Source organism: Mchenga conophoros, linkage group LG1 (assembly GCF_057382185.1).
Source record: "Mchenga conophoros isolate Kocher_MC1m ecotype Shallow Benthic linkage group LG1, M_conophoros_male_GT1.1, whole genome shotgun sequence".
Classification (NCBI taxonomy): domain Eukaryota; kingdom Metazoa; phylum Chordata; class Actinopteri; order Cichliformes; family Cichlidae; genus Mchenga; species Mchenga conophoros.
The window spans coordinates 28,769,276-28,793,631 of record NC_140526.1 but is presented as its reverse complement, the minus strand read 5'-3'; the positions used below and the strand labels follow the sequence as shown (position 1 = coordinate 28,793,631).

Sequence of the window (24,356 nt, the reverse complement as noted above, 5' to 3'; positions counted from 1 at the left end):
ACCTTTTGATAATGTTGGCAATAAATGAACACCTGCTTTTCCCAACAAACCAGTATGTGAGAGGGGAAAAAAGAATATTGACCTATACCACATCATGTTGTATTTTTTTATATATAATTCAACGAAAAGCAAACAATTTTAACAAGAGACAAACACATAAACCAGTAGCACCAAGTATTAACAAGGAAGAGATCTCATAGGTTCCCTCCTAATGTCCTGTGAGGGGAGAAAGGCAGCTGTTTGCCAACCTAAAGAATAATATTGAAGCTTGTCAAACCAACAAACATGAATGATGTGACATGAAGAAGAATTGTCCAATTATTGACCGGGATGCACTTTAAGCTAAAGCCGGAGGATTAGCAGTGACAGGCCACATCATCCAGCTCATATGCTCCTAATGACTGTCTGGTTGCATCCACAGCCCGCTGCTTTCACACTGTGACATGTGAAATATGAGTGCGCTGCAGACCGACAGCTTTCAGGATGGCATCTGATTTTTGGATGAACCATTTGAACTATTAAGTGCAAAACGAATGAAGTTTATCTCCTGCACTCATTTTTTTTTTCGCAAGAACTTTAGAATCCAAGTATTTCATTTTGTTATACCACTTCAAACCACCTGCTGGTTCCTTCATGAAACAAGCCTAAATCTAATTAGCGGCCAAAGGACAGCGGTCATAAAACGAGCCTGATGTGCGTGTGCACCCTTTGTTTATGTGCTCAAATGCTGTTTTAATAGCGGTTGCTATTGACAAGAAGATCTACAACCATGACGCAGGTTGTGGATGACGCACGGAGTGGGCGGGGTCACCCCCCACTGCTCATGTGCTGCAAAAAAATCATACTCAGCTTTACGGCTTTGCTTCGTCTTCTCTTCAGTTTTATGTGTTATCAATTAATTATCTGATCCTACATAAATATTCTTTACTTTCAGCGCAGTCTCGCGTGTTTTAGATGATTTTTTCCCCACTAAAAGTGGTTGATGATCATAAACGCATCAAATATCCACACAGCAGAATCTTAACCTGTTCTCACGTTTTGCAGCAGTGTGTGTGAAACTATCGCCCTTGCTTCCACGCATTATTAATGGAGAACTTATAAGATATGTAGGTGGACTTCACGTGCACATCAACACTTTTTACAGTGTTTAACTCCTCTTCCTCCCTCCCTCTCTCTCCCCCTCCTCCTCCTAAGTAAAGGCAGAAGGGGGCAGGTCTTGTTGTAGTGGGCTCTTTTACTGCCGTAGCAGGTGGTGCTGTAGCTCACACGGGGCTTGGAGAGCCTCCCTGCTTATCTGGTTATAATTACAGAGACCGTGACCTGTTTTCAGCACCGCGGCTCGTCAACAGCTCCAGTGGAGAGACTTGACCAGCCCCAACCCCGCCCGGTACGTCAGGCAGAAGCGGGTTCCTCAGGGCGGCAGTTTCAGCACCATCGGCCGGCCGAAGCGCAGCGGAGCTGTCCACACATTCAGCACTTTTGTTGGGGAGGAGGAAACCGGACAGCAGGGACACCGAGGAGAAATAGACAAGTTATTATCACCATGGCGTCAAAACACGTTGGCCTTTTCGTCCTTTTCCAGCTTCTTGCCCTGAATGTAGTGAGCCAGACATCTGCCTTCCCCACACCTACACCAGCCTCAGCGGACGGTGAGTTGAAACCAATCGTGGAATTCTCTTCTCAGTCTGCGGGCTGGTGGAGCAGTGATTGCTTAGGGGATTTTATAAAATGCCACAAAGTAGTCCACAATGGAAGTCTTTATTTAAGCACATGGTTGTTGAAATGTTAAAAAAAAAATCCAAAAAAAATCCTACTAAGTTGATATTTCTGTGGGTTTTATACGTTTTAGAGCTCCAGGTTAAATTTAGTTTTAAATCTGTTGATTCATAAATCATAACAGCACAATCATGAGTATATAAATAAATAAAAAGCGGACTCCCTAAAGTTAAGGTCCAGCTCGGCAGTGCCTGACCGGTGGTGTTTCTAAAGGCGCCTGGCTCGAGGCCGCTTGTGGTCTATTTTCGCTGCATTTTAATCTTTTGTTTGATAATCCGATTAAGCTGTGCTTGTGCGGTGGCGAGTTAGGAGAGCAGGGACGCATGAAGGCTACGCATTTATTCAATAAAGTTAGTTTTTTTTAAATGAGACATGTTTAACTATCTTACTGGTTGTACAGTTGTTAGTTATCTATTGGTTTGTATTTTATTTTTTTATTTTTTTTCGTGTTGACCCCTGCACTGGGTGACTTTTCACTGTTCTGGGGAGACCTTTAAAAGGTCAAGAAGCCTTTTGTAACACAGTGACCTGTCCTTTGTTTTTCACCTTTTTTTTCTCTTGTTACAGTTTTTTGGCTCTGAGATTAGCCTCATCGACAGCCAGGCTGCTTATTTGTAATATAGGACAAAGGGAGTATAACAAAATTTATGTGGGATTATAATTTAAGAATAGGATGAGCATCACTATAATATTAAATATATCTATTTTCTATACTGTTCATTTGAGCCTCCTGTACAAGTATTTCACAGCATTGATTTTATATTTACATTTCAAATCTGGCTCTGTTTGTCAGTAATAAAGTCTGGACAATCCAGCTGTTTAGTAACTGCATGCATTTTTTTCCTGGCACAGATAAAACTGTGTACAATAGACAGCTGACAGAAGAAAGACCTCTGCAAGAGCAGGTAAGCTCCTTTCTCCTCCAATATCCGGACAAATGAGCTTTATGGCCACTTGGCAAATAACCGGGGTATTAACCCGGCAAACATTATTAATCAGAGCTTATATCCTGAGTGGAAATTATTTTTTGAATTTCCTCAGATCGCAGAGGCGGACAGCGTGAAGGCTGCAGTACAGTCAGCTGGTAAGGGGAAACCTTATTGCCAATCAATTAATGACTTTATTTCCGCCTGCCGAGTGGAATCATGTTGCAGCACTTCCAGTAAAACAGAATTCATCCGTACTGAGAAGAAAAACTGCTGCAGCCACAGTAATGTAAGATGAGTTCATCTTTAGCGCTCACTTTTCTTTACCCCCCTTTTTTGTTTCCTCTGCCCGACAGAGTCAGAGCAGAACCACGATGACTTCACCATGCTCAAGTCGCTGGCTGAAGGCCCGAAATCAAAGGAGACCACCGAGGTGCCTGCCAAGAAGAAGGACGATCAGTACATTCCTGACGAGTCAGATTCCACCAAGAGCCGACGTCTCGCTGAGGACTATGACTCCACCAAGAACGGGATGGACTACGGCAAGTACCAGGGTACACACTGTCATGATTTCATGCACTGTAACTTTGGCCCCTTTGCTACAGGCAGGCTTCACGCTGCGTGCTTCTGTCCTTTCGCTGGCAGGACACCGGGCAGGCGTTTTAAGGAAGAGCAGGCAGGATAAACACATGAGTGTGTGATGGGGATGAGCAGAGACAAGAGTCAGAGAGAGAACATGTGAATGCATGATTATCCTCTCCCTGACTGCGTTTGTGAACGCTGATGTTCAGCTACAGTGCTGGCTTCTTCTTTAATCTCTTCACAGGAAGCTGTGTGAACACATAGCCTGGCATGGTTGAATATTAGTGCAGTATCTCATCTCTGTCCCATGTAAATAATGCCTGTCACTGCTCTGGCTTTGACTTAAGACGTGATGTAAAATGCATTCATCCCCAGTTGCTGTCATTGCTCTTTTAATATTTGTAAATTTAGCCAAAACACATTTCTCAACATTTATATTTGGGTTTTTTTTTTGTTTTGTTTTTTTGTCTCACTGGACTTTATCAGATGTGCACACGTTTGGCTGCATGTAATTTTATCATCAGCATATGAGCTGTCTCTGAGGTGAGGTGACTCTGACACAAACCACTGAGCGCCGTCCTTTATTGATTTGTGCATAAAGTCCAACAATGACAAGTGGCTATATTTGGCAAGTGTGGTCTAGATTTCATTTCTCATTTTGCAGCGTGAAGCAAAAATAGGTTCCTGGTGTTTGAAGGCTAAATGCATCAGCGATGATTCAGTCAGGCCAGTGCAGGCACAAGCATCCTGTCGATGCTTATTTTTATTGTCTTTGGACTTTGAGAAGCAGCAGAGGATGTTATGTAAGAGAACAAGCTGTAAAAATTGCACATTTCGTGCTCAGTAATAGAGGCAGAGATATGGTGAATGTGAGGAGAGGGAAAACAACTTTTTACTAGCAAATCTAATAAAAGAGAGACTTGTTTCCGGGTCCAGGTTTGACATTTTATTGTGAAAATGAAAAAAGAAAAACAGAAAAGTTGAATCAAAGTAAAGAAGTGAAGAAAGAAAAGGATCTTTAGTCGATGTAGTGCACACATTAAAGCAGCTAAAAAAGTGTCTCGAGAAAGCTACCAAACGATAACACGAGTGTCCTCTCCTTTCAGACGACCCAGAAAGCTTCCGCCAAATCGACGGCACCCCGCTGACGGCTGATGCCATTGTTCAGAAGATTGCGAATAAGATCTACGAGGAAGACGACAGGGGAGTGTTCGACAGGATCGTCTCCAAACTGCTCAAACTGGGGCTGGTAAGTTGTAAGCTTCCATCATTCAGTTCAGCACAGCACGCCGCATGGCATTTTCTCAGCGGGAGCCCTCTCTCTCTCTCCCTCTCTGTGCGCTCGCTGCTTCCTCATGGGTTAAGATTTAGAGACGTGTGAATTGTTCTGTGTTTGCACCATTTTGGCTGTGAATTGCTTTTTTTTTTGTTTGTTTGTTTGCTTTTTGCCAGTCAATAAAAACTTTTTCAGTCCTCCCTGAGACGGAGAGCTCAGTGATAGTGATCAATACGTGATATATGGAGTTTTATCACCAGTCCACCAGTATCCATCTTACAGTCCATTTCTTACCGCACACAATCATTCTCAGCCTGCCTCTTTCACTTTGCTGTCTTATAGATCACTGAAAATCAGGCAGATACTCTGGAGTACAAGGTGGCAGAGGCTCTCCAGGATCTCATCACCAAAAACGCCAAAAACAACGAGATTGAGGACGTTGACCAAGAAGCTAGAGGTGCTCAGGATGATGAGGATTCTGACACAAATGCGGTAAAACCTCCAAAAAAATGGTGAATGTAATGATAATAAGAATAAGGATGACAACAATAACAAAAAACAACACCCTTTCAGGACACATGGGAGCCACCCAGGAGGCGCTACGAGGAGGATGAGGATGAGGAGGATGATGAGATTGAAGACGAGGTGGACAGAGATGCGGAAGAAGATGGGGACAACGTCTGGGACAGGGATGCTGATGACGGCAATGAGGTGAGCCCTGAAGATGGGCTCCAGGACCTGCAGTACTTCCCAAACTTCTACCGTCTGCTTAAAAGTCTCAACTCAGGTACAAAAACAAATATGTCCACAAAGTCTCTGTGATGCGTTAGACCACACCCAAAAATATCTTTGTTACACTCAATTCCACCCCAAGATAGCAGTTCTTCAGATCGAGAACAGGGTTAGATTGTTAATCTTGGTGATGTTGTTTTAAGAGATCGAGGTGCAGCTTGTTTTGTTCACCATTTTTCCCTTTACAGATCTAGGAAGTGCAGATCAAATACACACACACACACACACACACACACACACACACACACACACAAAACTAATTATTTATAATCCAATCATTATAACCCCTAGAGTCAAACACCATGTGGTCACATAAAGGCCACGGTAGGCAGTTACCATTATTAGACACCGGTTTGCGATTTGTCTTCTGCTCTGCTGTTGCAGAACAAGACACCCAGGAAAGAGAGACGCTGATCACGATCATGAAGACTCTGATTGACTTTGTCAAAATGATGGTGAAGTACGGCACCATCACGCCAGAGGAGGGAGTGTCCTATCTGGGTAAGACATAACGTAATGCTAATGTTGTGTAACGGTTGGAGATTCTCAGCGATTTAATGGGAGGCAAAGGATTGTATAATAGATGGCAGAAGTCCTTGAAGATCCTGCTCTATTTGTGGTAAATAATATTATGTACATGCAGGACATCGTCATAATTCAGTAATGTTGATCTTGACAGATCATTTTTCATCTTGGTAATGGTAATGACAAAGTAGCACAAAGTCAATTTATTGGCTTTTTCCAGCTGCAATTCAAGGTCTTAATGTGGTTGGCATGTTGAGTGCTATAAAAAGTCCCATGGGGCTTCTAATGTGAGCTTGGACAACATCATTATTTGATCAGATCAGCAGCGCAGCACAGACACAGTGATGTTTTACTTTTTCTTCTTTCTTCTCTGTTTTCCTTCTGTTGGATTCAATCAGAGCTCTAATGCAGTTTTAACATTTGTCACGCTGATTGCAAGCTCATGTTTGCATCTCTGCAGTGGCACCTCTGGATCACAGCTATCAGGTCGACTTTTAAAAACAATTCATTGACTTAAGCTTTGTTTAAAGAGCCATATGGTTTCCATTTCTATTCCTTTTTTTTAATCATTTTTCCCAGTTTTTACTGGAAAGAGTTTCACTAAAGAGTTACTGCGTTATTTTATCAGCACACAAACAAACAGCAGAAACAAACTGTGCATTTGGCATTAACAGGTCATGGAAACTAACATGTTTTACCTAATAACTGTTGATCTGTTTGCCTTAAAATCATAATACAATTTTTTGTTTCTGTTAAAACTGTTGGATAAGAGTTGATTTCTAATTTTGACCATAATTTTGATGAAGATCTTCAAAAGCTATTGAGTGGATTTTAGTTTTTTGAAGCCTTTTTTTGTTGCAGTCACTTGAAATCATCGATAAAGCTGCCAAATCTAGATTACTGACCACCAATGTTTGAACTTGTTTTGCTTACATGTGTAGCTAACATGCGGATAAAAGCTGTAGGTTTCCACCCATCCGTTGCATTAACCAGCTGGATGTACATGCGCACATTTCTCTGTCTCCGAGTTACCTGAGCTTTCCCCCTGTGCTCTGTTTGCGTTCAGTCAAGCTAATGTTCGCTATCAGCTGACGCAGTGGAGCGTAAAGCCTGCAGAGACAGATTAGTGTCAAGGGCACCCTGTAAAATCAGACTGCTTGCTTTCTTTTTTTTAATGGACGTCCATCACATCACTGGCCAGTGGAAAAGTCAGGCACGTTTAAGGGACAGCTGTCATCTCTGTTTGACATTCAGTCATAGAAAGAGACAACGGAAATAAAATCTTCTTTCATGCATACTTAGGACCGAGTTCAACTTTAACATCAGGTTCTATTCTTCAAGCTTCTAGAATTCTAACATATGTCTTTTTGTTGCTTGTTCTCTCAAAGCTTAAAGATATTTAAAACACAGTCCTTAGATCCTTAGGTCTGGGAGGGCTAACCTGCCGTATGTCGGTTATAAAAAGATGAATCAATTCTCCTTTGAGTGACCCCTGACAGCAGCTGGCCAGTGTTGTTTCTTACACAGAGGAAATGACCACTGCTGATGTCACTTACAAAAGCAAACAGCCATATACCACGAGAGCGGATGTGAGTTTCCTAGGCAACCCCTCTGGCTTTATAGCATAGGTTGCAATAAGATAATGGAAAAACAATACGTAAATGCCCCCCTCCCCCCCATGCCCATCTGCCTGTGGCGCTCCAGTGAGTCACACAGGTACACGAGTGAATACACACAGCTGTCAATCTGCCAGCGGATGATGCAGGACTTGAGCTAGAAAGTAAGACGTGGGGGAGAGAGTGGGCGAGTAAGAAATGTTGTGTGCGTGTGCGTGCGAGCACAGAGGAGAGAGTAAAATAATGGGCTTCCACTGTGGCACAGGTGGGAGGAGGTGGAGTGAATACACAGAAAGTGCAGAGCAGAGTGAGATGGTTGAATAATAAAAAAGAAAAATGGAGGAAGGAGGCCGGAGCGAGCAAAGATGAAAGAGGAAATTGCAAAGCTCTACGATGTTCGGTGACAGCAAACAAACTGAACCTTTCTGTTTGTCTTACATCTTTATCGTCCTTCTGTCCTAATATCCACCATCAAAAACTCTTTTGCTCCTCCGCTCTCATATGTGGTCATATTTTATTCACCAAACTCTACCAATCCATAATTTTATTTTATTTTATTCCAGTATATATGACCTCTTTCAGACAGTGAGGTGCACTTTGGGAGTTTGAGTAAACATTTATTAACCAAAATAATACAACTCTGTGGGGAACTTAATTACGCTATGAGGGAACCATATCTGCAGACTTGTAATTATATCAGCTGTGTCTTCATAGAAAATAATCTTCACAGAATACATAAAAAAACACTTAAGAGTCCTTCTACCTGCTCATAAATGCACTGTAGGGATTAAATGCGTAAATAAATCTTTTAAATGCTAAATGAGGGGACTGTGAGGTACATCTGAGAACATCTGCTTCCTTTATTTTTGAACATGAGGTTCACCCCTTTGTTAATCCAGATAGGACTGGATGTCTCATTAAGCTGCATTACCTGGTTGTCTCATTCCATGTTTTCTAACACCTAAGTGAGACCATCATGACCATATATGCATACCTGGTCTATCCCCCCCAAATAAATGCAGCCATTTTTTTTTAGTCTTTGTGAGTGATTAAAAGAGAGAATAAATAGATTTAGCTCACTGTTAACTGCTTTGTACATAAATGATTTCTGTGAGGGCTCTTCTCATACTGCATGCATAAATAAATCTGTGGAAATAATAGTGGAAAACACAAGATTATGTTTATCCCTTTGTTGTACTCCTGAGACTTCTTTTCAGTAATTAGATGACACTCGATTTAAATGATAATCAGGCTCTGAGTCACACAGGAACAGTGCGGGTCACTCAAGCACTTAAGAGGCTTTCATTCACTGTGGAGCAGCAGCGTGACGCTGATGAAATCTAATATGAAATCTAAATTGTTTGTTGTGTTTCATACACCTGCAGAGAACCTGGACGCTATGATAGCCATGCAGACCAAGAACAAGCGGGGCAAACCTCTCCTGCCACCTGAGTTTACTGGACCAAACGGTAAACAGCTGCACAGACTATCCTCCAGACATGCCAGACATTAATGAAACTATCATTAACATATATTATTAACACATTAATAGTTTCAGTTCAGTTATTTTACTTTTTTTCCATCAGGAATGCCCTTCTGCTTAAGCTAACCGGCTAAAGGCAGGAATGCACTTCTGGCCATTAGCCAGTTAGCTTAGCTTAACACTAAAAACTGTCTACACTAGAAGATTAAATCCACCTAGCAACACCCCAAAGCTCACCAGTGAGAACACTGCATCATGCTTAACATTTTCTAAATGTGGACCTGAAAACAGTAATTTAGATAGTTACATGCTACTTCTTGTGTGCTATTGAGCAACGTCACTCATCTAGACATACAGCCTGCAGGACAATCCACCATTAAAATGTATTAATGTTTTACAATATCAAATCAGATTTTTTTAAAGACTAAACAAAGTATACAATGTAAGTAATTTAACTAAACAATGAAGTTGTTCACCTGTAGCTTTAAGCATCGCTGTCAGCAACAGACCAGGATTTTTTTAAGGATTCCTGTCCTGTTTCTTTGCTGTAGGGAAAAACCTGGATGAGGATGACAACACCAAAGCTGAAGCTGCCAAGATGCAGAAGGAATATGAGAACCTGAAAGATTCGACCAAGGAAGAGCAGCCATCAGCTGAGACCAGTCAGTCCACTACCTAATCATCTTTTTTTCTGTGATTTAAAAAGAAAAATCTAAAATAATTTGATGCTATCTAACAGTTTTGCCCTCGCAAAGCAATAAGCTACGCTCCTGTAATTCTTTTCTTGCATTATTTTTTTAGGGTTTGTTTAGTGCCAAACATCTCAAATAAATACATGAGTCACAAATATTGCAAATCCCACAAGATTAGCTCTTTGAAGCAAATCATCCTTTCCTACCTGACTATTAGGCTGACTACAATTTCAGACATTTTGTTTTTCAGCAGAGCTGCCACTGAAATATACAGCGCTGTGTATTCGAGTCCCTGAACTAGGCCAGTCCAATAGCACTCAAAGGAAAGCTTGTCACAGCTGCCATTATTCTGTGTCCCTGTCTGCTGTGCTGTACCCACTCATCAATCTAATCCACGCATGTACGCACACACAAACAGGAGTGCATAAAGAGGAAAAACAAATGAATCACAGAGCAGGATTACCACCATGACATTTCAGCAGGAAATGAAGGAAATATGAAGTGCTGCCTACTAAACTCTGGTTTATCTGCATGTTAAAAGGCTGAGTTGCATAATATGATATTTACGGAACAAATTGGGTTAAAATCCAAATTTGATGTGTGATTCATCAAATCATTGCAAGTTTGCTGAAATATATAACTGTAACTGAGCTTTCTGTGTCAGAAAGTGAAACTATACATGTCTTTGATTGCAAGCGGTGAATGTTACAGGGAATAAAACATGATCATTATCTCGATTCAAACCAACACTTGAGGCCTGCTTTCAACACTCGCTAAGGTCTGGGTTTTGACTCCAAGGGGAAAGATTACAACTGTCATTCAGTCCCGGGTTACGTGACTCTGGAATAGCCATTTATCAGGCCCAGCTCTGATAAGCTCTGAAAGAACACATCACACTTGGGTGGACATGCTAATTTCAGAACCTTTTTCCAGTGCAGTGCAGTAATGGATGTTGAAGTTTCTGCAGCTGTTTGTCACATTGACCCAAAGATCAACCAGTTGAGTTTAGAAAAGAAGGAAAAGTAACCACTGCATCATTGTCACTAGTGCGGCTTTATACTATTTCCAAAACTTGTTTTCCTGCTGGTTTGTTCATGATGAATGAGGAAAACAATGGTTGTGTCACACACACCTTTGATTTGTTTGCTTATCCTTCCTGTCTTTAGAATAGTAAAAACCATCACTTCAAAACAAATTAGCAATACTGGGGTTAGTAATCTAACCAAGCCCACACCTAAACCTGTGTGAAAAGGGGCTGACTTGTCTTATGATGACAGAGTATAGCAAATGATACTTAAAGGTCCAACAACCAGGTTGTTCAGCTTTTTCATTCTGAGATTTCCTCTGGTCTTCCTGTCCTGATTTGTTTTCCTAACTTCTTTAGCGACTTTCTCCGATAACTAGATGAAAACACACTCACTGGTGTGGGACACGGTGCTGTAGATTTTGCGGGGAAGTGCATCTGAATAACCCAAGTTATACAGCGCAAGAGGAGGCGTTCAGGGTGTGTGTGGGCATGAAAGAGAAGAAGCTTTATTTAGTAAGAACCAGTAAACTGTCAAAAGGATTTTGATTTTGGGGGGGAAACAGGCACCATTTCTACCATTTTTTTTAAAGTGGGCATCTGATTTCAACAGCAGTGCTTTATTGTGCTGCCAAGTTATTAAAGGAAAAATCTTGTGTTGTCAAAATCTGTGTTTCCATGGCTTCTGAAAGAAAAAAGTAAAAATAAACAAAGTGCGCTTTTTGCTTTTGAAGAGTTTTGAGCTATAAATAATTGACATGCCAAAGACAGCACAGACTGATTCTTTGGTGAAAACAAAGCTTACCTGAGCTGAAATTTTTTGCATTTTATAATATCTCAACGAGCCGGTTCGTCGCCTGCCTTTCTCTTCATTTTCCCCTTTCCTCTAACTCCAGATCGGCCTGGCAAATCCGAGACTTATCTGGAGGCCATCAGGAAGAACATCGAGTGGCTGAAGAAACACAACAAAGAAGAGGGCAAAGATGGTGAGACGTGTCCTCACGTTCGACAATAGATGAGAAAAACTGGATACAGACCTCGTTCTCGTGTGTCTGCTTTTTGTGCAAAAGACACAAACATTTCCACGCTGAGTCCTGAACGGCTTTGCTGAGCACTACGAGCCAGAACTAGAAGCTGTCCTCTCCTTACTGAACAGCTGTAGATCACAGGTCTGAGGCGACGCGGCAAAGAAGAGGAAAAATTGAAGCCTCTTTTGTTCGCCTTGATTTGCATTTTCAAAGAGAGTGGGATACTAACATAGACGCTCCACTCCAGACCTCATGAATATGGATAACTGTAAATGAGTTGTCCTAATTGCTGTGATACAGCTGGCTTGTTCAGAGACAAAGGTCAGTTCATTTATTCCCTCCTACCTGTTCCTCATCATTGATGGCATCTTTGAAGAAGAAATATATTTAATGATACTTACCCTGCTCCACAACACTAAAATATCAGGCATCAGCATCTGTCTCGGGATTTTTGTGTAATGTTTGTATATTTTCAAATGTATTTCTTTCCCGGAACAAGCGGTTTCCATAAAGAAAGTCTGCAGATCTGTGGAAACTGTGGAAGTTTCACACACTACGGTGCACTCGTCTAACAATAGGAACCTGCTGTTGGGCTCTCCACAGAGTAAAATCGATGCCCAGTGGTGCTTAATTAAGCAGAGCAGAATGAAATGTTAATGAGTTCTCACTATTGAGGCCATCCACCCAATGGCGATCATCTCAGTAGGAAATCCCAGACAAAAACAGCGAAAAAAGAAAAAAAGTAAACAGTTCCAGCTAAGTGAGATTTATATCTGTTGTGCTGGCAGGCTTGATCTAATCTGAGCTGATCAATAGTGAACCAGACAAACACAGGAATTAAAGAAAAGAAAAAACAAAGTGTGACCCAGATTCTCGTGTGGATCTTAAACACGGAAGGGAAAGAGAAGAAAAGCAAGAGACTGACAGTGAGCTTAAAGCACTGAATAGCAGAGAGGAGCAAAGCAGCAGGGAAGTTTTGTCTGGAGCTCATCTCTGACCTTGCTCTATATAGGACACCTCATTAGCATTCAAGTGCGTGGAGGAGTTGTCTGGGACAACAGAGGGCCTCCCTGCCTGCCTGTCAGTGATCTGGACAGGGGACAGACTGATACTGGTGTAAGAAAGGACAAGTTCAGGCTGAACACACAGAGGGTCAAAATGTGCCCGAGAATCACCCAATTTTCCCATACCGAGACACTCAGTAACTAAAACGACACACCGCCAGGCCCTATTTATCTAGCACAGCTTGTACCACTTTAAAACGCTCTCTAAAGTTCTCGTCTTCCTCGTCCTCTCTTCTTTCAGAGTGTTAGACAAAAAAACACCCTCATAGAAACAGAGAGTGTAAGATGGGCCATTTATTGTGCTCACTGCCAGAAGTACCCATTACAACAATCTCAGCAGACTCTGTGTGTGTTTACGCCTACGCACCACAGAGATTAGCCAGAAGAGCAGATGGACGTAGAGGCCGCATCCTGGTTTGGGCTCTTGGCTCCTCAGTGCCAAGATTGAGAGAAGTAGTGCTGTCTCTAATTACATCCTGCTAATCCTTCACGCACATCATGTCCGTCAAATCAACTGTATCTTCGAGCAGTTTAATAATTTGCTTCTGTTAGAAATGTTGTTAGGAAGATGCTCGGGAGTGACTGTGGGACTTGTTGGCTGTCCTCTAGCCTCCTGCAGCCACTTTACTCAGAGTCTGTTAGCACAGAGAGGGGTGCTGGTGTTGCGGCAGCTGTTTGCCTGCACTCATTTGTTACCATGATGGATAATACAGAGTTACGCTGTGTTCAACTCTAAATATAGCCACAGCCATATGGTGCCGTTTCAAATGACAATTAGTTGTCTAGAGCATGGTGGAAAACAATGTCACAAAGTCTTTTAGTTAGCAGTTATTTAACTGGCAAGTGTGTTTCGCTCTGAGATCTTTTGACCTCATTTCATTTCGTGCATTTCGGCCTAAGACAAAAATGACCTTAATCCTCCTTGAACCCTGTTTGGGTGTGCCATCTTAAAAAGACAGCACTTCTAGAATGTCTGATCTTTCCTTTAACCTCACGATCTTCTCCTGTTTTCCTCATCTTTCCAGATTATGACCTGTCCAAGCTGAAGGATTTCATGGACCAGCAGGTTGATTCATACATCGAGAAGGGCATCATCGCCAAAGACGAAGGAGACACCATCAAGAGGATCTACAGCAGTCTGTAACACTATTGTCCATCCTGTAACCAGCCCGGCCTAAAAAACACACACACACCAGGGCTCAATCTGATACGAATAATGCTCAAAAAAGCCCAGATTACAACTTATTATTACCGAAGGCATGGTAACGTATAAATGTTGTATTCAAACCTACCTGCTTAGGGGAACTCCCGGAGATTCCTATATGTATTACGAAATGGGAATTCATAATACTGTCAACACAATAAAAAAAAAATAATTAAATTATTCCTTCCAGCTACTGAACTGATTATATTTGCACGCCAAGATCAGAGTAATAATCACTAGAGCGAAGAGGAAAGTCACACTTGTCAGATTTTAGTGCTAGCTTTTACTCCAACATGACTCCAATGGGACATGAATGTTTTGGGTATAATTCCGTAGTTTTGTCATAACTGTTTTCCATACAATTTTACAGCAAAACATGCATATATCAAGTTATTCTCATTGTATTTAACCTGTGTTAGCCTACATTTATTTTTCCCCCTCCAGTGTATGTGTAAGCTCCTAATGTACTCTCGCTTTTTACTTTACCAAAAATATATTTGTTGTGTATGTCAGTGCCCTATGTACGCCTGTTCTGTTGTAATCCCTCCAGAGCCCAATAGGGGGCGGTGTCTGACTCAATCAGTTCTCTCTGCATGTCTTTTGAGTTCAACATTTCTATCTCTGTAGAGGAAAAACAGATGAAGTATTTTTAAATGTAAATATTTGTGATTTTTTCCTAAAGTTGTAAAAGCAATTAAAACATTGCCTTTTCTTTACTCGACTGTGCTCGACTGTGATGAAGAAGCAGCACTCTTGATCTTAATATTTGCTTAAATATGCATTTATTCTGTCCAAATAAAACCCAATAGAACTTAAAAGCACAATAAAACAGTTGATACAGACAGTTCTCCACACATAAATAATGCAATCACACTCACAAAACAAAATAATAATAAGAGCGGTCCCATTTGTTCTCAAACAGGGCAAATGGAACTGCGTTCAAAGGCTTGAGTCCATCCGCCGCCTCCGTGTGGGGTGAGCTCGAACCGAGTAAACACTGATGAGGAAGGCCTGAATATACTTTCCGACGATCCTATTCTAGGAGGAGATTTAGAACATCAGAAGTCTAACAAGCTAATCCTTCTGGCATTGCTTAGCGCCCTGTGTGTGTGTGTGTGTGTGTGTGTGTGTGTGTGTGTGTGTGTGTGTGTGTGTGTGTGTGTGTGTGTGTGTGTGTGTGAGTGAGATTGTATCTGAACATATGCAGCAGGTAGGTTCTGTACAGCAGCTTTGCAAGCATATCATATGTGGACGGGCACGTGTGCTCAGATGCTCCTCCAGATGAGATGTGAGCGACTTGGTGAAACTACAAAAAAAAAAAAAAAAAAAAAAAAAAATACCCTCAAACCTACTTCCAGGAGATGTGCCATGTAAAATGGAAATTTAAAAAAATACACATACATATATTTAAACCCCAGATTTATCTAGACGTATCATGAACACAGCATGACGAATTTGAAAACATTGTTTTAACAAGAATAAATTATCGTTTATGAATTGGATGCCAAAATGCTGAGTCAGGCGCACGTCTCTCACTACCGTGTTATATCACCTCCTTTTCTTAACGGAACAGTCTGGAGCGTCTGTTGGGAGATTTGGTTTTTGTAATGTGTCACGAGCTTTCAGTGGGTGTTTAGCACCCAGACTCTCCAGAGCCACGCTGCTGGAATATGTGCAAAAAAGTGGTCTGGCCTTGTCTTGCTTAGACCTCCCTGCATGGCGGCAGATCTACAGGAAGCTTGTTTCTGTCACAGTTTCTCAGATGCCTACCTTGAAATTTTGAAATGATTTTGAAATGATGACTTGTGGATTGAAAAACTTTTTTCCTCTGGCAAAAAAAAGCTTCCATAGATATGAGCGTCTTCGCTTCTGGTAGTAGCAAGTCTAAATTAACTATAGGTAGGAGTGGGAACGGTTGCCCTGTGATAAAGTGGCAACATATCCAGGATGTGTGTTGCCTTTTGACCTATGACCACCAGGACAGGCTAAGTTAATATTTACATTTCACACAGCACAGCAGCAGTCTTGGAAATGGGCTTGTAATGTACATCATAAGAACTGCATTTCAATAAATAAAAAGGCAGAAATGACACTTGCTGAACGCGGTTCAGTAAACATGAAAAGGTAAAAAGAAAAAAGCAACGAGGCTGCGGTAGTGTTTGTGTGCGTGGGCAAGCGTGTCCGAGACTTTGGGTAAACAGATTGCTCTTTAGATCTCCTGGTATGATGTCGTGGGGGCCGCGTAATTCTCCTCGCTGCTCCTGCAAACAAGAGGAAATTTAAAAAAACATGTTACAGCCTTAACCTCAATTCGATTACAGACACATACTCTCTTTTACGCCTCACTCCTCTTCAGTGTAGGTAAGGATGTGAATATTGGACGAGGCTGACCAAGTCGCTGCCTCGTTCTCAATCACAGCTCAGAGCTCACATGTTCAGAAAAAGTGGGCCGATCAGTATAAAACATCAATGTCCTGAGATCCATCACAAGTGTTAACATTCGCTTTTACGACTACTGCAGCAACAGTGAAGCTGCTGAGAGTTTATTTAACTAGAGGCTGAAATATGAGAGGATGAACATCAAAAAAGGATGCAAAAAAGGTTTTATACCACAACTTTGAGGGTAAAAAGCGAAATGACCGCTAATGCGATGTGGCGGATTTCCTTCGACTTGGGATAAAATCAATCTTTTAAACCACAAATAACTTACTCTCAGTGTAGTTTGGCTTTCAATAACCCTCACAGAAACCTAACTGGTTCACCAGATTCCAGTTATGTTGTTATGTAGTTCAAATGTGTGGCGGCCATTAGATTACAGATTTCCTGAAAATATACATATAAACACACAAAGTTCTTAACAGATATATCACACCTCCATCTAATGTAAGCTTTATCCCACAGCTGTCCTACATTAAGAGTATCGGTAATTAAAAAAAAACAACAAACATTTGTTTTTATTGACATTGTTTATGTTTCTGTAATGGTTATTCCACCAGTATGCACCAATCAAATGTATGTACTTTTAATTCAAACCTCTGGAGCTATTGAGACCGTTCTAACATGAGCTGCCTAGTTTTGAAAATTTCAGCGAGGGTGTCTGTAATCTCTTGAATGTTACTAACCTTACCGAATAGCACCTGCAGTTGAAAATACACTGAAGAGGTGAATACTTTCACTAAAACATGCAAACATAATTTTACAGATTAATCTGTGCTGTATTCCTAACTTGTTGTAATATAATAGCCACGGGTGCACAAATGATAGAAGGTCTTCAGAAGGGAGAACTGGGTCATTGGTTTAGCTCAAGGGGGCTTGTGGTTCATTTCATCCCAGGCATTAAAGTCAAGCAGGCACGCTGCTCGTGTTTGCCCTAGCACTCTGTATAAACAAGGGAGTGCGCCTTTGTTTGCCTAAACACACTATAAGGCAGCCTTTTATGTGACTGAAGTCAGAAGCGGGACTAAACACAGAGCACAGATTTGACAAAGCCAGCAGGCGAACTCTGAAAGAGAAATTAAAAGCTGATGCATTTTGTAACACCAAACCACAGATTTAGAGTTAAAAGCACAGATCTGTGCTTAAAAATAGATTCATAGGAAATGCATGAGCTGAATAGAGTGTGTAATAATGAAATGAGAGACACAATTTTGCACTGTAATGTATGTAGGCAGTAAAGGTGGATATATATATATTAGGGGTGCAACGATATTCGTATCGATATTGAACTGTTCGATACAGTGCTTTCGGTTCAGTACGCATATGTATCGAACAATACAACATTTGTAATTTATTTTATCAATTTTCCTTCTGACGATGCTGTCTGTGTTGAGCGCTCAGTGAATCTGCGTTCGACTACTCCGCCTAGGCTGCACTGTCGAGCGCAGATCCACTGAGCGCTCAACACAGACAGCATCGTCAGAAGGAAGAGAGCAGGGCAAGCTAGCGAGACAGAAGTTAAGCTCTCCTTGCAACATGGACCTCCCCCACCCTCATTCAGATCTGGCGTTTGGAATTATTTTGGTTTTCATGTGACGTATGACCCTGAAGGTAAGCGCGTCATGGACTAAAGTAAAACAGTATGTTGGATGTGCCACGCAATGCTCAATTACATGGGTGGGAACTAGTGTGTTAGCGCAGTTAGCTCGTTAACGTGTTGGCCGTCTAGCCCCATGCACGGGGCGATCGGCGGTAGCTCGTTAACGGAGATTTGCCGTGTTGTGGCGTTAAGGTCATTTCAACGAGATTAACCTGAAAGCACTAGTGGGAACACAACGAATATGACTGCACATTTACACCGACATCATCCTAGTGCAAAGACCAAAACAACAAGCATGCTACTAACTTTAGCCGAGTCATTTAGACAGCTGTTAGCACATGATTCTCCTTATGTGTTTAATATGCTGCTGAGAATATAGCCCAGAAGAAGCGGATAGTATAGCTTTTATTTTGGAAGGAGCCATTTCTCTGTAATAAACTCTCTTTTCCAAAGATGAGTGATTCCTCAATCAGAGGAATATCGCTAGCCCGACGTCCTGGAGCTAGCGATTTTTCCAGTCGGGCTACCAAAATCTATCTCTTCCCTGCCCGTCGGGCTATTGTAGGAAGGAAAAATATATGTCAATGCTTTTGCATTCTTTCAGAAATGTAGCTGGGTAATTATGTCATTGGCATCGGTGAGCCACTGTCAATATGTGACATATTGAAATCGCGTTTGAATTTGCGCTTGTTTTTTTGCTTTCACTTTGCAATCGTGCGAACTGTGTATAGAGAGCGACAGCACTGATCTGTGAGTGATGATAATTTGTGCACCAATTCCTCTGACATCGTCTTATTAATCGTTAGCTTACTATGCAAAGATGACAAGTGAAATCTCCTGCAGCAAGCTTAAACATGTGAGAGGTTGATCGCGCAGAGAATCGCTGCGCTTATGTGAGTGTGTGTGTAAAAGCAGCAGGATTTATATTTTAGTTCTGCTGAGCCAAATAAGACAGGTCAGGGTGAAGAAGTGACAGCCAAAGAAAAGCTTACCACAAAACGGAGAAGTTATGACAAATGAGACTATAAGGCAAAAAGAAAGTGCAGCTTCATGGTTTCATGGACAAAATAATTTCTGTGGCTGCGATATGACGAGCTAAATAACCAGGGCTGCACATAAGTGGTCCGCAGGTGCGCATTCGCTGTCAAAATAAAAAACACGCACAAGGGTTAGGGTTAAATTTAAAAACTGTACTTTTGAGTTAAAATATATATTTATAATTTTAATAAATGACAAATTAAAAAGGCATGAACATTTTTTTTGTATCGAAAAAATATCGAACCGTGACACCAAAGTATCGAACCGAACCGTGAATTTTGTGTATCGTTGCACCCCTAATATATATATATATATATATATATATATATATATATATATATATATATATATATATATATATATATATATATATTTATTATAGGAAGAGAACGCAGGAATGGTTATTTTTTCAAATGTAGTATCTACTTTGAGCTGTTCCCTTATTCACGAGGGGCTCAGTACATCGGGCAGATGCACACATTTAATTTGACAGATTTTGCTTTTTTCTTTTACACCGGATGCCCTTCATGACACAACTGCACCCCAAAGGACACTACTTGTTGTTCCTAGAGTATTTAAAAGTAGAATGGGAGGGAGAGCCTTCAGTTTTCAGGCCCCTCTTCTGTGGAACCAGCTTCCAGTTTGGATTCGGGAGACAGACACTATCTCTACTTTTAAGATTAGGCTTAAAACTTTCCTTTTTTCTAAAGCATATAGTTAGGGCTGGACCAGGTGACCCTGAATCCTCCCTTTGTTATGCTGCAATAGATGTAGGCTGCCGGGGGATTCCCATGATGCATTGAGTTTTTCCTTTCCAGTCACCTTTCTCACTCACTATGTATTAATAGACCTCTCTGCATTGAATCATATCTGTTATTAACCTCTGTCTCTCTTCCACAGCATGTCTTTATCCTGTCTTCCTTCTCTCACCCCAACCGGTCGCAGCAGATGGCCGCCCCTCCCTGAGCCTGGTTCTGCCGGAGGTTTCTTCCTGTTAAAAGGGAGTTTTTCCTTCCCACTGTCGCCAAAGTGCTTGCTCATAGGGGGTCATATGATTGTTGGGTTTTTCTCTGTATCTATGAAGCGCCTTGAGGCGACTTTTGTTGTGATTTGGCGCTATATAAATAAAATTGAATTGAATTGAATTGAACATATCTCCTCCAGGGATCGAACTGGAGGATCTTTTGCTTGTTGGGCGAATGTGTGAACCAAATATTGAAGTTAAATACTAGATAGCGGGAGCAATATGACTCACAGCGTGACTCAGTCCTCCAAAGTGATAGTACCAACAAAGCCCGTTTCTCTATGAACGCTGTACGCCAGGCACTTACTGCTGCTTCACTACTGAGCAGACGCGACCGGCTTCTCTGCCTCAGCACGCAGAGGTAGGACGTGCGAGGGCAAGTCAGATCTCACACTAAATACCTGACTAGTACTGCAGAACGGCAAAAACCTGTACTCCTAGCTTCGATCTTCTCTCTGTGAGAACATTTTAAAAGGGCTTATTCATGCTGACTGGGATTTCTGACGAGCTCCCGCTGAGCTCAAAGAGAAGATGAGAGCGGTTCACTTCAGACGACGCTGCACTGTAAGCCGTTTCCGCAAATTCACTGCAGCCCTGAACTTTTCTGGACTGCGCCCATGTGAGAAAAGAGCAGGAAGCTGTCTGGAAAATTAAAAGCAAGTGTGCGAGCCCCTGCAGTGACATCTGTGTGGGGACACGTGAGAAGGTGAAACATTGGTCAATCGAGGTCAAAACACGCAAACATTATGCGGTTTTCTGTCTACTACGCTTGAAAAAAAATGACTTGGCATTTATGTCGTGTCATTGGTTGATACCAAACCAAGACACAGTATCAGTTTTTGCATCTGACCATGAAGCAAAGGTCAATCAGAACAAAGTCTGATTGGATGCAATGCTTAGAAGAAAGCACCAGTGTGAGAAGCAGCGGCCCAGAGGAAAAAACCTGAAATGAGCAATGGTGCTCACAAAAATAGTATGAAAGTGGTTACTTATCAGCACACATAAAAGAGGAAGCAGTTTGCTGGCTGTTGTTTAACACCTCACCTCACTTCTTCTTCTTCTTTCAGTCTGCGCGCAGCCTGCTTTGACTGTTTAATTTGCAAGTCCAGTCTGTGTAAGAAGTCTTTGGCTGACAGCTCCTCTGGCTGAGGCTGAGCAGGTCTGGAGTGCTCACGGGGCGGGGAAGGGGGCGGCGAGGGTCCCTCGATGTCCTGCGTGATAATACAAGGTGCGTCTGCCTCCTGGCAAGCCGTGTCACCATCCCCATCAGGAGACTCGAGAGACAGTCCATTAAATATGGAGCGCTTCTCTGACACCACGGGGATGTTGAGGCTGTTCCTCAGGAAGATGCAGTCATTGCTGAACAGCTTATTGGCTCTCTTGATCTGCTCCATCTGGAAGATGACAGCAAAAAAAAAAAAAAAGAAAGAAAGAAAGAAAGAAAGAAAGAAAGAAAGAAAGAAAGAGAAATGTTAAAACTCTATTTAATCAATTCTGATGAAATTCTCACTACACACTTATTTTGATGGCACCCCTGCCTCTCATCTGAAAAGAAAATCATCTTATATCTGCGTATCTATATTTGATAGCAGTATTTTAAATACAATCACTGACCACATGGTTAGTTATACCTTGCTGGTACCGGTTTGAATCGCCTTTTGCCTTCAGGACTGACTTAATTCTTCATGGCACTGAAAACATTCCTCAGAGATTTTGCTCCATATTGACTTTAAAGCGTAGCATCATACAGTTGCCGTGGATTTATCGGCTGTACGTCAATAATGAGAATGCCCTGTTCCACCCCGTCAATATGATGCTCCGCTAGATTTAGATCTTGTGACTGTGGAGGCCATTTGAGTACAGGAAACTCACTGTCACGCTCAAGAAACCAATTTGAGATGACTTGAGCTTTGTGATCCTGCATAAAGCAGCGACAATACTCAGGTAGATGTGACATTCAATCTGATGTACCGTCCACAACCACTGGAGACAAGAGGGACATAACCTTTTGTGTTGTTTATGATCAATTCTGACCCTATCCACACATCTCAGCAGAAATCCAGACTATCTAAACTACAGCCAGGCTCTACCGCCTGGCTGTAGTTTAGATAGGCGGTAAAGCAGGTCATCTACTGATTGGAAGGTTGGTGGTTCGATTCCTGGCTTCCCCTAGTCTGCATGCCAAATATCCTTGGGCAAGATATTAACCCCAAATTGCTCTCCGATGCATCCATCGGAGTATGAGTGTGTGTGGATGTTACTTAGAAAGCACTTAGAAAAAATGTGCTTGTGCAAATGGGTGTGAATGCACAAGTTGTGCAAAGCACTTTGAGTGCTCAGAAGAGTAGAAAAAGCGCTATATAAGAACAAGTCCATTTACCATTGTTTGAAATCTTCTTTCATCCTATTTTGATGACCCTGTGGAAACTGTAGGCTTTGTTTCTTGTTCTTAGTTGACAGGAGTGGACCCCAATGTGGTCTTCTTCTGCTGCTGTAGGCCATCTGCTTCAAGATTCAACATGATGTGCACTCAAGATGCTCTTCTGCTTCTTCTTGAATGTAACAAGCAGTTATTTGAGTTAATGTTTCCTTCCTATCAGCTCGAAGACGTCAGGCCATTCTCCTCTGATCTCTAGCAGTAACGAGGCATTTTCTCCCTGAGGATTGACTCTCGCTCTCTGTTTCTTATTCTTCATTCTCTGTAAACCCCAGAGTTGTGTGGGAAAATCCCAGTAGATCAACGGTTTCTGAAATACTCACAGCTGCCCATCCTGAACCAGCAACCATGAAATGTTCAAAGTAACTTCTATCATTCTTCTTCCCCTTTCTGATGCTCAGCAAGTCATCGTGACCATGTCTATATGTCGCAATGCACAGAGTTGCTGCCATGCGAGTGGCTAATTACACACTTGCTATAACCAGCAGCTGATGTATCAAATGAAGTGGCTGATGAGTGTATATGGTATTTATTTATTTTACACAAAAGCCCAGTCTTTAAACTTAAATATATTAGTAATATATTAGAGGAACACTTTCACTCCCTGAAGTCACAGCAGTCTGAACATCAGTCAGTTCTGTCAGCAGCCCTTCAAACAAAGTAAAACTTGTGTTTTACATTTGGAAGTGAGCTTCTGTTCTCTCAAGGTGAACGGAAATAGTCCCCAGGTGTTCAGTCACAATGCAGAGAGTTTACGGACAACTTTCTGGGCTCGGATTTCTTAGTGCGTGACTTTTAGTAGAATCAGAGAGTGGAAAGTAAGAGAAAATGCCTTCCCTTGTGTCCGTTTCAGTGTTTGCTCCTCTTATCTGTCAGTGTGGTGTGTTTAATGCAATCTCTAGTTCCGCCAAGGTAAACATCAACGCATACACTGCTATCTATGGCCGAGAAGCGACCTTACCGTGACACCGTATTTGAGAGCAATCCCTTGCAGAGTATCGCTGTCTGTAACCCGATGCTCTATGTATTTCTCCCCCAGGGAGGCCGTGACGCTGGCTGTGCTGCCGTACGAGCGGATCTTGGTCCGGGCCAGACTCTGGGACAGTTCACTCTCTGACTCGGAACCGGACCTGGACCGAGGGAAGATGGGCTGGGCAAATCGTCCTCCTCCATCCCGCATCGGCAGGACGGGCGAGAACTCCGCCATCTTCTCTTGAATAAATAAACAGCCCGTTAGCCTCTGTTTGTTTTAACGCTCCAGCTCCGTCGCTTCAGTGAACTAAATCGCTGATTTAGGCGGCGGAGAGAGTCCCATCCCGGGTCATATGGAGCATGCAACCCCGGGGAAAACAGGCATGTTTAGGGGGGCACTACCACACAGCCCTCTTTTGTCATTGATCCGCTACATTGACGTATGAACGTACAGAACGCGTGCAGGGGGAGACTATAACACAATTTCCGGTTACTGCACTTTCAAAATAAGTGAAGCAGAACCGATTTAGGGCACGGGCTTTATCTGTTCGCTGTTGGTGTGAAAAATTACAAGCAATGACTGAAATATTTCTAAATAATAAGCTCACAAATAGGAGGAAATTAATTGACCAAAGTATCTTGTAATACAATGAGATAAAATTTAGATGTCCTATTTCGCCTGAAAGTGCTAATGTTTTCGTGGTCCTTCATTTCCTGTCCACAGACGTTATGTGAGAATTCCACTGGCAAAAAAGAGGAAGTTAGTAGTAGGCTATAATTTCCGTGGGATTTTTAAAAACATTACTGTAGACCTTTGGGCTTTTTTTTTTTTGTATGTGTGTGTGTGTGTGTGTGTGTGTG

At 41.9% G+C, this 24,356-nt stretch overlaps 2 protein-coding genes across 3 annotated transcripts; one reads left to right on the top strand and one right to left on the bottom strand.

Annotated features, from left to right (window-relative positions):
- Window positions 1–1,229: 1,229 nt before the first annotated feature.
- scg3 (secretogranin III) lies at window positions 1,230–14,704 on the top strand. Of its 2 annotated transcripts, none has more exons than XM_085273551.1 (12): window positions 1,230–1,649; window positions 2,629–2,681; window positions 2,818–2,860; window positions 3,059–3,244; window positions 4,391–4,533; window positions 4,903–5,052; window positions 5,134–5,347; window positions 5,737–5,853; window positions 8,879–8,962; window positions 9,528–9,638; window positions 11,589–11,678; window positions 13,810–14,704. In XM_085273551.1, the coding sequence occupies exons 1-12, from the start codon at window positions 1,544–1,546 to the stop codon at window positions 13,926–13,928; spliced, it is 1,416 nt and encodes a 471-aa protein (XP_085129677.1). In that variant the 5' UTR covers window positions 1,230–1,543; the 3' UTR covers window positions 13,929–14,704. The 2 variants fall into 2 exon arrangements, with proteins under 2 accessions (XP_085129677.1, XP_085129668.1); XM_085273542.1 differs by having other exon boundaries at window positions 3,059–3,256.
- A 49-nt stretch (window positions 14,705–14,753) lies between these two features.
- Window positions 14,754–23,959, bottom strand: lysmd2 (LysM, putative peptidoglycan-binding, domain containing 2). Its single transcript, XM_085273565.1, has 3 exons — window positions 23,485–23,959; window positions 21,131–21,480; window positions 14,754–16,249 (listed from the first exon to the last, which is right to left on the bottom strand). The coding sequence occupies exons 1-3, from the start codon at window positions 23,728–23,730 to the stop codon at window positions 16,198–16,200; spliced, it is 648 nt and encodes a 215-aa protein (XP_085129691.1). The 5' UTR covers window positions 23,731–23,959; the 3' UTR covers window positions 14,754–16,197.
- Window positions 23,960–24,356: the final 397 nt, after the last annotated feature.

Bases quoted from the DNA above. Each gene is read 5' to 3' on its own strand.
- scg3 (XM_085273542.1), top strand. From the start codon at position 1,544: ATGGCGTCAAAACACGTTGGCCTTTTCGTCCTTTTCCAGCTTCTTGCC. The intron at 2,682-2,817 runs GTAAGCTCCTTT...GAATTTCCTCAG, and splicing joins AAAGACCTCTGCAAGAGCAG to ATCGCAGAGGCGGACAGCGT. The intron at 2,861-3,058 runs GTAAGGGGAAAC...TCTGCCCGACAG, and splicing joins GGCTGCAGTACAGTCAGCTG to AGTCAGAGCAGAACCACGAT.
- lysmd2 (XM_085273565.1), bottom strand. From the start codon at position 23,730: ATGGCGGAGTTCTCGCCCGTCCTGCCGATGCGGGATGGAGGAGGACGA. The intron at 21,481-23,484 runs GTAAGGTCGCTT...GTCATCTTCCAG, and splicing joins CTCTCAAATACGGTGTCACG to ATGGAGCAGATCAAGAGAGC. The intron at 16,250-21,130 runs GTGAGGTGTTAA...TCTTGTTTGCAG, and splicing joins AAAGAAGAAGAAGAAGTGAG to GAGCAGCGAGGAGAATTACG.